The sequence below is a fragment of the Botryllus schlosseri genome, chromosome 9 (assembly GCF_051294905.1).
Source record: "Botryllus schlosseri isolate E-star chromosome 9, Bs_hap1, whole genome shotgun sequence".
In the NCBI taxonomy this organism is placed as follows: Eukaryota; Metazoa; Chordata; class Ascidiacea; order Stolidobranchia; family Styelidae; genus Botryllus; species Botryllus schlosseri.
In genome coordinates this window covers 26,356,393-26,370,170 of record NC_137244.1, presented here as the reverse complement: position 1 = coordinate 26,370,170, position 13,778 = coordinate 26,356,393, and the positions used below count along the sequence as shown (strand labels likewise).

The following is a 13,778-nucleotide window of genomic DNA, read 5'->3' as shown; positions in this document are numbered from 1 at the left end:
CACAGAAACAATCTATAGTTGTCTATTATCAGTAGAACTCGAGATATATGGACTGCATTACTGAAAAGTTGCATGAATTTTTGCAAAGCCGACAGATGTGGAATAGTGGAAAGGCAAGTTTTAAAAAGGTTTCTTTGACTCGGTTTTGGGCACATGTGCACTGTGCAGTCGATGGAGCTTAGTCTTTCAGATCTTTGCTAGCGAGCTGCAACAGCTCTTCTTCCATTTCCAACCACATACCTGTGGGAATCTGGCTTTTCAACTATGACGATGACCAAAATGAGTACCGCAATAGACTTTAACTGGTAGATGACATCAGATGTAGGCTTACATTGACAACCATAATTCCGGAATTAGATAAACTTGTCAAGCATGTTCAAGAACAAAGCTCTCATTAAGTGTGTGTTGAGTGAAGTACAGTGTTTGGTTGTTTCATGGATAACATATTAAACTCTATTGGATAGAAATCAAAAAACCAATTTTTCGTTAATATATAGCTTGAGTAGGCAGATATATCTGCTAGCATAAAATAGTCCGCAGGTCAAAAAGGTTGAGAACCACAGACTTAGACCTTCGACAAAACAACTTTAGAGTGCTGCCGGTGTTATCAGGACGTGTTTACTGTCCATGTTTGGTTATCGAGAAGACGATTTTCTCTTTTGACTTGAAATAAAAAATCACGTCTGGTCAGAACTATCTAAAAATATCCGAAGCAGAAGTTACAACTATCCGAAAATATCCGAAACAAAATCTGCAATAGAATCCGAATCCGATCCAACCGTATCAAATTTGTGCAAAATCCAATCCTAACCCTATCCTAGTCCGTCCGATGCTCATCACTGGAGCCTATAAGACTGTGGTTCTTAACCGTAGGTAACCCACGGATCAATTACGCTAATTTGCCCTAATAATTACTATCGATCACAGGTGTACAAAATGAACTGTGAATCAACAGAGCGTGTTAAAAGAACGAATCCATTAAAATATAATTTTCACACAAAACGAAAACATTTGCATTGAACATCAGTGTGACTTCTCGTGTTCCCATTCAGATATCAGTTCAGAAATGGTGGCTTTCACCTTGAAAAGTTTCATCGTATAGTTCGGTCGAAACATGGCATCGTGATACCAATATAACTTTATTACAAATGAGCTTATAAATATTGGAAATAGAATTGGCGTGGCAGAAGGTCGGGGTTTCGATTTCGAGCCCCAATTCAACCTCGCCTGCGTATGTCGCTGCACCCGATGTACCACCACTACAATTATAATTCGACTACTAATCTGGCCTCATTATCTGCAGCGAATGATGGTAGAGACGGGCGTATCATCACTAATCCTATTCATGAATTGAGTGTTTGTCTTTATCTCCACGGAACACCTGAGACTGGCTCATGGAATCCATATTGCCGTCGGTGGAATCCCTGTAAAGAACTACTATTACAGTACAATAAACCACTTGCACTTGCACAATCAAGTTACATAAAGTTCTTTTCAGTTGCAAGTTACAAATTGGAAAAAATTGTTTGAAATTGCGATCAACCTTTAGTTCAGTTTATTAAGAATTTTCATCGTTTAACAACACCACAAAACCGAGAGACAATGAAAAGATACGAAGGTGTCGAAACGACTTGGAGAAGTACTTTGAGATCAGGCACCCACCCGCGGCTAGGCGATGTAAAGAGAAGGCATGCACCGGGGCCTACGATACTTAGTATCGTAGGCCCCGCATGCACACTAAATGAAGACTGAAGGAAGATAATAGAAGAGGTCAAGCGACAAAATGAGGTGGCATGTGACGGAAGGCGATATCGATATGTCAGGTCGTGGTCCGGTAAATTTGAGGCCTGACCACTGACCTACAGGCAGATAAAGCCTTGGTACAGTGAGCGGTAGATCAAATAATAACATCATATAAATACGACACATAGTAAACATGATGGTACATAAATTACATTCAATTAATGAGCTTGATGTTGCTTGGACAATGTCTTAATTGCTGACTTTAAGGCGGAGGGAAGAAAGTAAACTCAAAATGAGACATATCGTTTTGCTGTACCAGTATTCTTATTTAATTTAATCTATTTCTAGACTAGAAGGTGGTATACCTTTTTTAAATTTTCATGGCTGCCAGGTTGGGAACCCTGCTCTATACAGTGCGTAGCTCCGAAAGACCCCACTTGGGTGATTCGTCCCGCAAAATATCATAACGTCCACATTTGTCCCATTTTTTCCTTGTGTACAAATTACAAAAGTTGTCCGTTGTGCATAAGAACCTTTGCGGTAATATGCGTCACAGACGTAGTGATACCGACCCATAACCATAGAATCCGCTCTAACGACCGTCGATTCTTAGGATGCTGCAGTAAGTTTTCAATTCATTCCATAAAGTTTATTCTGGACGGTCTCCTTCTCATTATCAGGCCCGACTTCGTGGTAAATCGACGGGTCCACAGGTTCGGCGTAGACTCCGTCAGCGGCGGCCGCTCCATTCTCTGTGTTTACTTGCAGGTCGTGGCCGCGAGAAATCTTCCATCTCATCCACAACTTTGAGAGTTTTTCTTTGCGTGCTCTGATTGAACAGGGGACTTAAAATTTGGCAAATAAGTTGGGTTAATAAGTGAAGTTCTCTATGTAGGACTAAGTCGGACAATATATGTTGCATCTATCGAGTCAAGAAGGATAAAATTTGCGGCGAAGATAGAGTATAGTGGTATAATCCACAGCTGCTACACCAATAGGTTGCGGGTTCGAGTTCAACCGAGGTCGACTATAGATTTCCACCCCAAGTATCGGGGGTTTATCTAGGCTCCTCCTCGCTATCTGATCCTCGCAAGCGGTGTCTTAAAAGGCCTAGAAGTGGCCCTTGCTACAACTCAGCAGATTAGGAATCAAAATAAAGACAATCGGCCTTGTGCAGATGACCGTTGCAGTTGACAAGCACCATGAATAACACAAACAGAGGATAAAAAATATTATGCTTATGTGGCATAATCATGACAACTCCGTTTCAATACCATGCGAGGTCAGTGTCGAAGTTGATTGCATTTAAAACGAATGATTGTATAAAACACTTCGTTTAAAACATGTTTTAAACAATGTTTTAAACAAAAGCCTTTTTAAAAGAAACAAAATTGTGTTTTTGTATTGTAAAATCATGCCATATTTGTGTAAATACTTTCCAAAAACATGTATGAGCCTACGGACAATTACCACCCGATATAGCCAATGTATACGATATGGGATGGTTGGAACCCACAAGATAGTCGGTTCAACAGCTATATAGTACGTAGATATTTCGTCAAAGGAGCTATATTTACCCTATATTTTCAATTGACAATTCCATTCCACCATGAAGTCGCAATTGAATATTCATGACGTCATGGCTTTAACAAAAAACATGTTTAAACAAGGGCCTAATCGAAATATATAAGTAGTAGGTGTTGCTGACTTGCATTACCTCTACTTATATAAAATGATAAAATTTGGGGAACAAATAACTGCTTTGACGAAATATCTACGTACTATAGCTGTTGAACCGACTATTTGGAGGGTCCCAACCATCCAATATCGTATACGTCGGTTATATCGGGTGGTAATCGTCCGCATAGGCTCATACAACATGTTTTTTTAAAGTATTTACACAATTATGGCATAATTATACAACTTGAAAAACACATTTTCCTTGAAACGACTTTGTTTAAAACACTGTTTAAAACATGTTTAAAACAAGGTGTATCAAACAACCGTTTGTTTTAAATGCAACCCTATACCTGTTCTTGAGTGGTTATGATGTTATACTTGACAATAAACCGAGCTGAGACGACTTCTACTTCTACTTCAAAGTTTCAGTCTTTAGGCTAAACTATAGGCTTGGAACAGTTACTCTTTTACTACTACTTGAAAACATACTTACGCAAATCGTTGAGAAACGGAACGGAACTGAACTAAGACGGCTTCCACTTTTGCTGCAAAGTCTTAATATTAAGGAAACAGGTTCTAATACTTACTTTTTCCTTACTTGGGATTCACAGTTTTTAATGTACTTGAGTAGTTTGCGACATTACTCCTACTTCTACGTGAGTAGCAACGTTGGCTAATTTGATCACCTCTGTTCAATATATCTCGGCGCTTCTTCGGTATATATCTCTATGTGCTTGTCGACTTAACTTATCAGCTAGGGCATTCAGTGCAAACTTGGACAAATAGATAATTCTAGATGTCAAGTTAGGCTGAATAGAGAGAAACACCGTTAATCTAATTTTAGACCTAATTTGTGACATCTTTCTTTGCTCTCCTTATAATTCTAATCTAATTTCTGGTTTTACAAAACGAGCGAAGCCTGCTTATGAGAATTAACCCTGCTCGTTTGATATGAACCGAACTTGAATAAATTTCGACGTTTTCGCGAATTAGGTGATTATATTCTAATTTACAAAATGCTGTGTATAGCTACAATTCTAGTTCTAGCCGAATATAATCTAATCCAACTCTGTTTCATCATCACGTATATATAGTTTTGGCTATGGCATGCGTTTTTAATATTTTGTACCGGACAGATATTCCCTTTTTATGGTTCCCAATCTATACAGACCTACATGACGGTCACTTAGTATTTCTAACACTCCGCTTATACTGAAGCCTAAGATAAGTCTTCAACACTGAAGTAGGGATGCTTGAGTTGACCTCGGAAACCCATCGGTGTGAACTTATAGCATTACATTCCAACTGTATAGGCTAATACTTACGCGATAATCAGTAGAAATATAATTGAAATGATTGCCATCGCGAATAGAACTGCAAGTGCGATCACTGCGCTGTTCGATGACATTTCTTTCATTGCGTTTCCTGTAAAATATCATTCTGTTATATATCCACTGGTTTGTGTGTATTATCGGGCTAGAATCGGAAATGTAGCATCATGAGTTGATCTGAGATCGTCGAACTCTCGATGTGAGTAGGCTTCAATTTGAAGTTAAATATATGACTTGTACGCGTTAAGAATGACTTGCAATCATCTCCGTCTGAAATCCAGCTTATATGAAATGAACATTACGCCCGGACGAGTTGATTCGCCTGAACTGACTGCATAGTACATAGACAAGTGTAGCCCACCTGTTTGATGCGGGTGTAATCAGACCAGTTGAGCTCCAAGGTAGGATCAATCATTGTTATCTGATACCGAATACTGCTGTGCATGCGTATTTTCTGTACCACCATTATTGCTGTCTGTTTGTTATGTATTCCTTTCAGATAAAAAATATAGAGTCTCTCTCTCTCTCTCACACACACACACACACACACACACACATACACACTCACACACACATACACACACTTTAAATTCTTGCAAACTCCTCTACTATAGCAGGTCGTCTTCGCTCATAGCGAAAAGAGTTCGTATTCACACCCAAAGGGTGGCACATGAAAACGGAACCTAACTCAGAATTATATCGAGACCAGAAATCCTTCCTCCGTTCCTATTTGCATGCATAATTTGAATTAAAATATTGTGTTCGATTTATACCGTGATGTTAATCTGAGGTTGGTTCTGATTTCGTGTAATATCGGTGTATATAGTCACAGTTGTCACACGTGTTACACGGGTGTGAATGCACACCTTTTCCGCTCAGAGTGTGTGATCACATGCCCTCCACATAATTATTTACCTAGTTATACAGACACCGTCAAAGTAGTCAAAATACTCACGTTTCAAGAATAAATATTGCATTAAATATCTACTCAAGCACAAGTATAGAAGTAACGATTTCCGAGACATCGAAATTACTTCAAGTGGAAATGTGGAAGTAAAAAATAAAAGGTCTGTCAAGTAGGCGCCTACTCAAGTATATATTTTCAAAGAGAAGATTTGTTCGAGGGGTAGGAATAAAAAAAATTGCTACATCTATTTGAGTAGACTCGTGGAGGTACAAAACTTCAATATACAATTGAATAATAAAGGGTTACCATATTTTGAGATCGGAAAAAGAGGAGACTTTTTGAATGTTACAAAAGTTACAGTTGAGGAGTATAGTAATTTGAAAATTTTTACGGCTTATGTTGTTGGATTGACTAAAATAAAAACATAAAAGGTGATTTTTCCGACTGGACTCCCAAAACACCCGTCAAACTATAAAAAGATGACGAATTGAGGGAAAAGAGGATATTTGGGCGTCATCGGAGGACAATTATATTTCTTGAATAAAGAGGACAAATCCTCTAATCTGTGGTTGATGTATACAAATTTCTTTCCAATTCTCCACTATACCTTGTTGCTGACCATCTCTAATTATAAATCATGGTGAGGGTCAGAAGTGTATTGTCGACTTACCTTGACCGCGTGGTTCAACAAAGGCGTACTGAATAGAAACAGAAGGACCATTCCACGGCGACAAGTTTGCTGAAAATAATCGACTACTCTTCAAAGGCATCCATATGACACGGGCGCAATTTTTGAATACCCTCGTTGGGTCGGCCGAGTTATTGTAGAATCTTGAAACAATGAAGCATCTTGCAAAAGGAGGTTCGCACATGTTGTGACCTGAAAACAGGAAATGTCAGAATTACAAATGTTATGGCTGGCTGAAAACATTTTTGGTAACATTATTAATTTATTAACTGAAAACATTTCTTACTTTTTTCACTTTGGATTTCGTAAAGTTAGAATGTAGTTTTGGGATGTAGTTGGATCATTTTCAACAGCTGGCCTAGGTTTGCCACGTGCCCTGATTTTACAGCGCTTGTCCGGAATTTGAGCGTTGTAAATGCGTTCCGGGAAAATGCTAAAAGATGCCTAAATGTCCAGAGTTTTGTCAAATTGTATTTTAGTCTGAGTTTTTTGAGGCTGTCAGATAGCCATTTCCCTCTAACTTTTTCAATGTCGCTAACATTCTCAGCTCTTCAAAACTGCGTGTGCTTGCAATACAAAATTTTCTTTTGAGGTGGGCCCGGGAACATTTTCAAAATTCGAAAAGAAGTCGAAATCATAGAAAGGTTGCTGTCACTGTTCTAATGGTGTGCAAACTGCTGGTGTGGTATAGTAGTGTTCTTGATGTGACATATAGACTTGACTTAGTGATGTACAATTAGCTGCCGTACATCCAACTTCATCACCTTCGCCAGCTCTATTACCGCTAACTCTGGTCATGTGTGTAGACTGTAGAGACCGGAGAAAGGACAAAAAATTAATAGTAATATGTAAGAACCAATATTATTGACGGAATTAATTCATGAGCTGTTGAAAATTTTGGCGCTTTGTGCGACTATAAGCCATAATTGCCCACAGCAAGGGAATAAAAGAAATAGACAAATCTTGCGTTCGCCTTTAATCTGTCTCTTTTGTGCATAGGCGTATGCATACCTTGAAATTGCGCATAAACATTGCAGCTCTCCGAGAATGGATCATGCAACGATATGAGCAGCGATTTGTCTCCCCACTCGCAGTGAGAGGTTTCGAAATTCGTGGTCGATCTGCCGCGTATCCGTCGCCTCGTGAAATCAGGTAACGTTTCCGTTCCCCGTGGATGATCGCACAAATCGACTGATATCCCTCGCTCCATTAAAACTGCGACCGATCCTAGAGTGATAACGGGTATATTGCTTTGAATGCATGCTGAGAAAACAGCAAATTCTTTCGAGTGTTCCAATCACTTCTACAAAGTCGATTTCATGCGTTCTATGATTGTAATAGTATATGCTAGATACATTTGCATTTGGAGCGAACCTAAATCTTGCTATAACTTACCGACGAAAATCAAAATCTCATACATACGTAATGTCATTTTCTTCTGTGAATTGACCAAGTTACAACTTTTTAAATTAGATATAATTAAATACGCACCTTACAGGCCTAATAATAACTATAGAAATATAGAAATAGTATTCAACTAGGGTTGCATTTAAAACAAACGGTGTTTTAAACCACTTAGTTTAAAACATGTTTTAAACAGTGTTTCAAACAAAAGCCTTTTTGCCATAACTGTGTCAATACTTTCCAAAAACCATGTACTATGAGCCTACGGTAAATTACCACCCGATATAGCCGACGTATATCGATATGGGATGGTTGGAACCCTCAAAATAGTCGGTTTAACAGCAATAGTACAGCTTCGTCAAAGGAACTACATTTACCCTATATTTTCAATTGTCAATGTCAATCTCATATGACTTCATAATTGAATATTCGTGACGTCATGACTTTAAAAACATGTTTTAAACAAACGCCTTGTTTTGATCATGTTTGTTTTAGATTTATTTTTGTTTTAAATGCAACCCTAGATTCAACAGATGGTACAAAGTAAGGTAATCGGGGATTATAATATAGCGATTATATAGTCCAGTGGTTCTCAACCTTTTTGACGCCATGCAGACCGGTAAAACTATAGATAACTAAACTAGGGATTAGAATAGTTATCTATAGTGAAACAGCGGACTGCGAACCTGCGAACCTTTAATGATATCAATTTACCCAAATTCCTTTCGAAATCCAGATTTCACGTATATTATGACATTTTTAGTTGTCTCTGTACCGTACGTTCGCCTGACTCTCCCAGCTATAAAGAAGGACGAATTGCGAAAAGGGAGGACATTTTAGATTTCTTGAAAAAGGGGGACAAATCCTCCGAACGGAGGACATATGGTAACCCTACGGCCTACGATATCATGAGTTTTATTCTGATAGTACAGCTGGTATTCACTGTTTCGCAGAGAGCTGCCGTAAGTAATAAGTAGATATAAGCTCCTCCAAATTAGTCCAAGTTTTCTTGATCTTTCGATGAAGATGCGGACAAGGTTGGGAGCCACTGAATTACACATTGAGTACCGGTAGAGGATTTTGTCACAATATCCATGCAAAAACTATAGGGAAATTGACGCAGCTGTTATACTGTGCACTGTGCAGCCTACCCACTTCAATAAATCGCGGAAAACAGACCTTGCAAGCTACTGATTCACGTTATAATAAATAAGACCTGTTGCCTTGTTAGCTGGGAATGACGTCTCTAACTTGTCGTGATGAGGAAATGATTACATGGCATCGATCAACATGCAGTGACGCGTCATGATCAGAAGATTCGGAAATGTTCTTTCTCGATACTTATACTAGAGTGGGAATACTAATTTCACGCTGAGGCAGGGCCTACGCAATACGGCATACGTAATATCGTGGCATGATTCCGACAAAAGGCCTACATAGCGGTAAAACTTTGAGAAGCTGAACACAGGATGAGTCATATCCAACTCAACGTTCATGCGAGCAAGCTGCTCAGCAATCAATCAGGTTTATTAATATTTTCATCGTTTCAAAAACATCACAAGACTGCGATACAATGAAAAGCAATCTCAGCATCATGTATGGATTGCATTCATAAGTGTCTTGTCGACATAATTACGGTGTCTGCCGCTCGCAAGTAGCCTGCGGTTTGATGCAGCAGTCATTTTGACGGCGTGGGCTCGCGTCCTGCTGCCACAATGTAGAAACCCACTGATGGCCTGTCATCTACAAGACTAATGCAGCAATCCTTCCGAAATTTGGAAGAATGGTGCTTTGGTGGACACTGGATTTGGGGATCCTAACGTCGGTGACAATTGGATGGGAAACGGTGAACGTTTATGACTCTGATTCATGGGGTTCAAGTAATTTTTGAAACTAGTATATATATGTTACTAAAATCTCGATGTTGGGTTACCATACCATACGTCCTCCTTTGGGAGGATTTGTCCTTCTTTTTCAAGAAATCGAAAATGTCTTCCGAGGACGACCAAATGCTCTCCTTTATAGCTTGACAGCAGCAGCTACGCGATTGTGTAGGGACAACTAAAATGCGCAATGAATGACGCGAAATATAGATATCGACGGTAGCGACTGCTAGGTTATAGCGGGTCTTTCGGGAATCGAGTTGGAAGAATGACATTTTTTTTCGTCAATGCAATAGTATATCTCGTAAATATTTTCAAACTACCCGTCTACTCATCCGCTAATACAACCTTTGTAACTAGTAAAAACTGTCGTCCTTTCCGGATCTCCAAATATGGTAACTCTACTTTATGGATTTTAATCCATCCAAAATAATTTTCAGATAATATGTTTTTTTTTATCCGAACCATCCGCCGGTCATCCTACAGTCGACGAGCATGTCCAGTGTCCACATTCAAGTCAAAATACAAGCAATAATCACTAAGCTACTAAATAGGGTTACCATATTTTGGAATCGGGAAAGGAGGACACTTTTTCAAAATTTTCAGTCTTAGAATTGCGGAGTAAAATTCGAAGAAAATGTTTAATTTTTCCCAACTTTGTGGTTGGTTGACTAAAAAAATGTCAACTTACCGGCTCGAGTCCCTAAGTACAGTTTGTCTTTCACATTCTCCGCTGGTTGACTAAAAAAAGGTCGTCACTTACGTCCGAACCACGAATTTCCTGTTTTAGCTCAAAAAGCTGTAAAGGAGAACGAATTGCCAAAAAGAAGGACAAATCCTCCTAAAGGAGGACGTATGGTAACCCTACTGCTAAATGAATACTACTCCATCATCAAGATTACCGGACCACGACCTGACCTATCTATCAATCTTGCCTTCCATGAGATGCCACCCCATTTCATGTCGCTTGCTTTTTCTATACTATCTTCTTTACTTTTCATTCAGTGTGCACTGTGCTGTGCATGCCTCCTCTTTACATCGCCTAGGCGAGGGGGGTGCCCGATTCCATAGACTACTCCAAGTCGTTTCGACACCTTCCTATCTTTTCATTGTATCGCACTTTTGTGGTGTATTGAACTGATAAAAATTGCAAATTAACCAATTATGATGATGAACAAGAGGTATCATGTGGAAAAACTCGAATCAATTAAAAAAATTCCTTTTTGAACAGGACTGGACCCCTTGTTCTTGTTGTTTGGCATTCATGGTGTTTGTCTACTACAATGGTCATTTACACCAGGCCGATATTCCTTATTTTTCATTTCGTAGCTGCCGACTTGTAGCACGGTCCATGACTAGGCGTTTGAAAGACACCCAAGTGCGCGGATGAGATGGCGAGGAGGGGCATAAATAAACCTACAACACTTTGGTAGGAATTCTGGAGTCAATCGGTTGGTCGTTGCAGCTGTGGATTATACCACTACTTTTTTTACAGCCAGACTGTTTAGAGTCAAATGTACCTGTTTGATGCTGGTGTGATCAGACTAGATGACCCTCACGGTCTTATCGATCATTCCTATCTAATACCGAATACTGTGCATGCATATTTTCTGTACCACCACCACTGCCGTGTGTTATGTATTTTGGTTTGATGAAAAATAAAGACTCTCTCTCTCGCCACCTTATTCTACCTATACATCTTATTCAGCACGACCTCAAGATTGAACAGTAATCAACAGCTTTACTCAAACTCGAATCACAACACCATGACTCGACCCTTTGCACTCTTGACTTGACGCGGTGGTGAATTGAAAATGACTCTACTCAATTCAAAACGATAAAAGTAACATTTATATGTGATTTGGTTAGTACCCTTCTTCAAGCACCAATCTTAGTATTACAACACCGTGCACACTGCACTTGTAACCCTAATTTTACTATACCTCACAGGGTTACAACCAAGTCACAAGCCGGTCAAACTTTTAAAGTTTTGACTCGAGTCATTTTCAATTCACCACCGAGTCAAGACCGAGCCCAAGTCAGTGAGTGGTTGAGTCTGAGTCATAGTGATGTTCGCTGTTCTGTTCAGTTTTGAGTTCAATCCGGCTGAACTCATTCTTTCAACTCTGCTAGAGTGATATAGAATGGCTCGCAATCATAATATCGTAACTTTCCTCAGTCCTAACAGTTTCTGGCCATATTTTCCAAGTATCAGGACAGATAGATAAAATACCATTACTGTGGTGACTTTACTATTCTTCGAAGTTTCACTGTAATGTCTGTTCTGGCCGTCCTGGTCTCTAGTCACGTGGCTTGGTTCAAGTAATGTACATTGCACAATGACTCGAGTACAAGTCGAGTCAATACAAAAATTGACTTGAAAGTCATTTTACTCATTTGAAAGAATAACTCGAGTCAATTTGAGTCATTAAAAAACCTTGACGCGAGTCATGTCATGACAACTCTGATTAATCCTATCCTAGCCCCGACCCTAATGCTAAACCAATTATGTTAATGGTTAACACCGACTCGTGATGCTCTGGTCATGTTGTTGTGGATGAAAAAAGTACACTAGACCAGACCCAGATTATGTCTGACAGACTGCTTCACTGCTTATCGCCATCCGTCACAGACGGTAAAATGTCTCCGGATGTCTCACTATTCAGTCGACCATTGATCCCAATTGTTTTGATCAAGGCATTCAAGTCGCTGCTATGTACCCCTGCTTTTTGCGCTGCTGAAGCCCATTTTGTGTTGACATGATGATCTTGGGTGCATGTTCCAGCAGAATCTTTGTTGTTTGTTATAGCTGATGTGAACTCGCTGAATAATTCAACGCCACAGATCGAGCAAAGTATCGCTATTTCAGCGGCCAAGCCATTCGAGCGCTTCACTTTCCACGTACAAGGCCCACCGCACTGGCGACATTTGATAATTGACACAAAAGAGTCCATGAAATCAAAGCTCAAAAGTGTAAAAGTATCTTCACGACATGATTCTTCTGTTGCAGCCGATGTATTTGGAGATGCCTGTGATGTCTCCTCAACTGGGGTTACCTCGGCGTCTGGCTCCTTTTTTCTGCCGTCACCAATTTTCTTTCCGTGAAATCTTCTTTTTTTACGCCCGTACGCATTCAGAGTCGCTTTCTTTCTGCCCATGTTACAAATAATATCTTCAATCTTGAGTATCAGAAAGCAGAGATAGAGATGGTTAAAACTCGAAAACTAGTCACCAAGAAACCCTGTCTGTGCCTCTCTGAACGCCCGTGAACGTTGAACTCGACATGTTGAATTGGGCACTTGGCGGCCCAAAACCTCCATTCTCTAACCCATTCTCTAATCATCCCAATACGTTATTACATACATACCAAGTGCAAGTTACGTATATCACAATTCACGCTCATATCCACTGCAAAAACAAACAGTGAAACACTCATTTTGGAAGTTAGTAAATTCAATTTACCATCATCGTTGGTTTATTAGCACTTTTATCAGTTCAATACACCACAACGTCCACAAATAATGCACGGTTGCCAGTAAACTCGGCCCCCGGTAAATTCGTCCCATGACATCAGTAAATTCGGCCCTCCAAGAATATTGTCTTAAAATGTATTACCAACCGTTAACATGAGTTGATTACATAATTATATTATTATTAAGTGATTTGGATGTCAGGGCATGCGTAGATCGCGTAATCGCGGGAGATAGCACAGATATTCACGGGGACCGAATTTACTGAGGGCCGAATTTACTCGGTCAATTCGGCCCTCCGAGAATTTTGTATAAAAATGTATTACCAACTATTAATGTGAATTAATTACATAATTATATTATCATCAAGTGATTTGGAGGACAGGGTATGCGTATAAATATATATATGTATACATATATGCAGATGTTTACCAAGCCGAATTTACCGAGGGCCGAATTCAATCGGTAAATTCGGCCCTCAGAGAATTTTGTGTAAAATTGTATTGCCAACTAATAATGTGAATTATATTACATAATTATATTATTATCAAGTGATTTGGAGGTTAGGGGTTAGGAGGATTAGAGTTGGGGTTAGGATTAGGGTTAAGGTTAGGTAATGTTATTGTAACTGTTATTGTTACCCTGGCCCTGGGCCCCTGGCCGAATTCACCG

The 13,778-nt window shown here is 39.5% G+C and overlaps 1 protein-coding gene across 3 annotated transcripts; it reads right to left on the bottom strand.

Annotated features, from left to right (window-relative positions):
* Window positions 1-961: 961 nt before the first annotated feature.
* LOC145446810 (uncharacterized) lies at window positions 962-8,440 on the bottom strand. 3 transcript variants are annotated; one of them, XR_013917357.1, is made up of 6 exons: window positions 7,745-8,433; window positions 7,361-7,576; window positions 6,332-6,541; window positions 4,749-4,848; window positions 2,244-2,572; window positions 962-2,053 (listed from the first exon to the last, which is right to left on the bottom strand). XR_013917357.1 is itself a non-coding variant. In XM_080325176.1 (5 exons), the coding sequence occupies exons 1-5, from the start codon at window positions 7,779-7,781 to the stop codon at window positions 2,374-2,376; spliced, it is 762 nt and encodes a 253-aa protein (XP_080181302.1). In that variant the 5' UTR covers window positions 7,782-8,433; the 3' UTR covers window positions 962-2,373. The 3 variants fall into 3 exon arrangements, 1 of the variants encoding a protein (XP_080181302.1); XR_013917358.1 differs by lacking the exon at window positions 962-2,053 and having other exon boundaries at window positions 2,350-2,572; window positions 6,332-6,400; window positions 6,462-6,541; window positions 7,745-8,440; XM_080325176.1 differs by having other exon boundaries at window positions 962-2,572.
* Window positions 8,441-13,778: the final 5,338 nt, after the last annotated feature.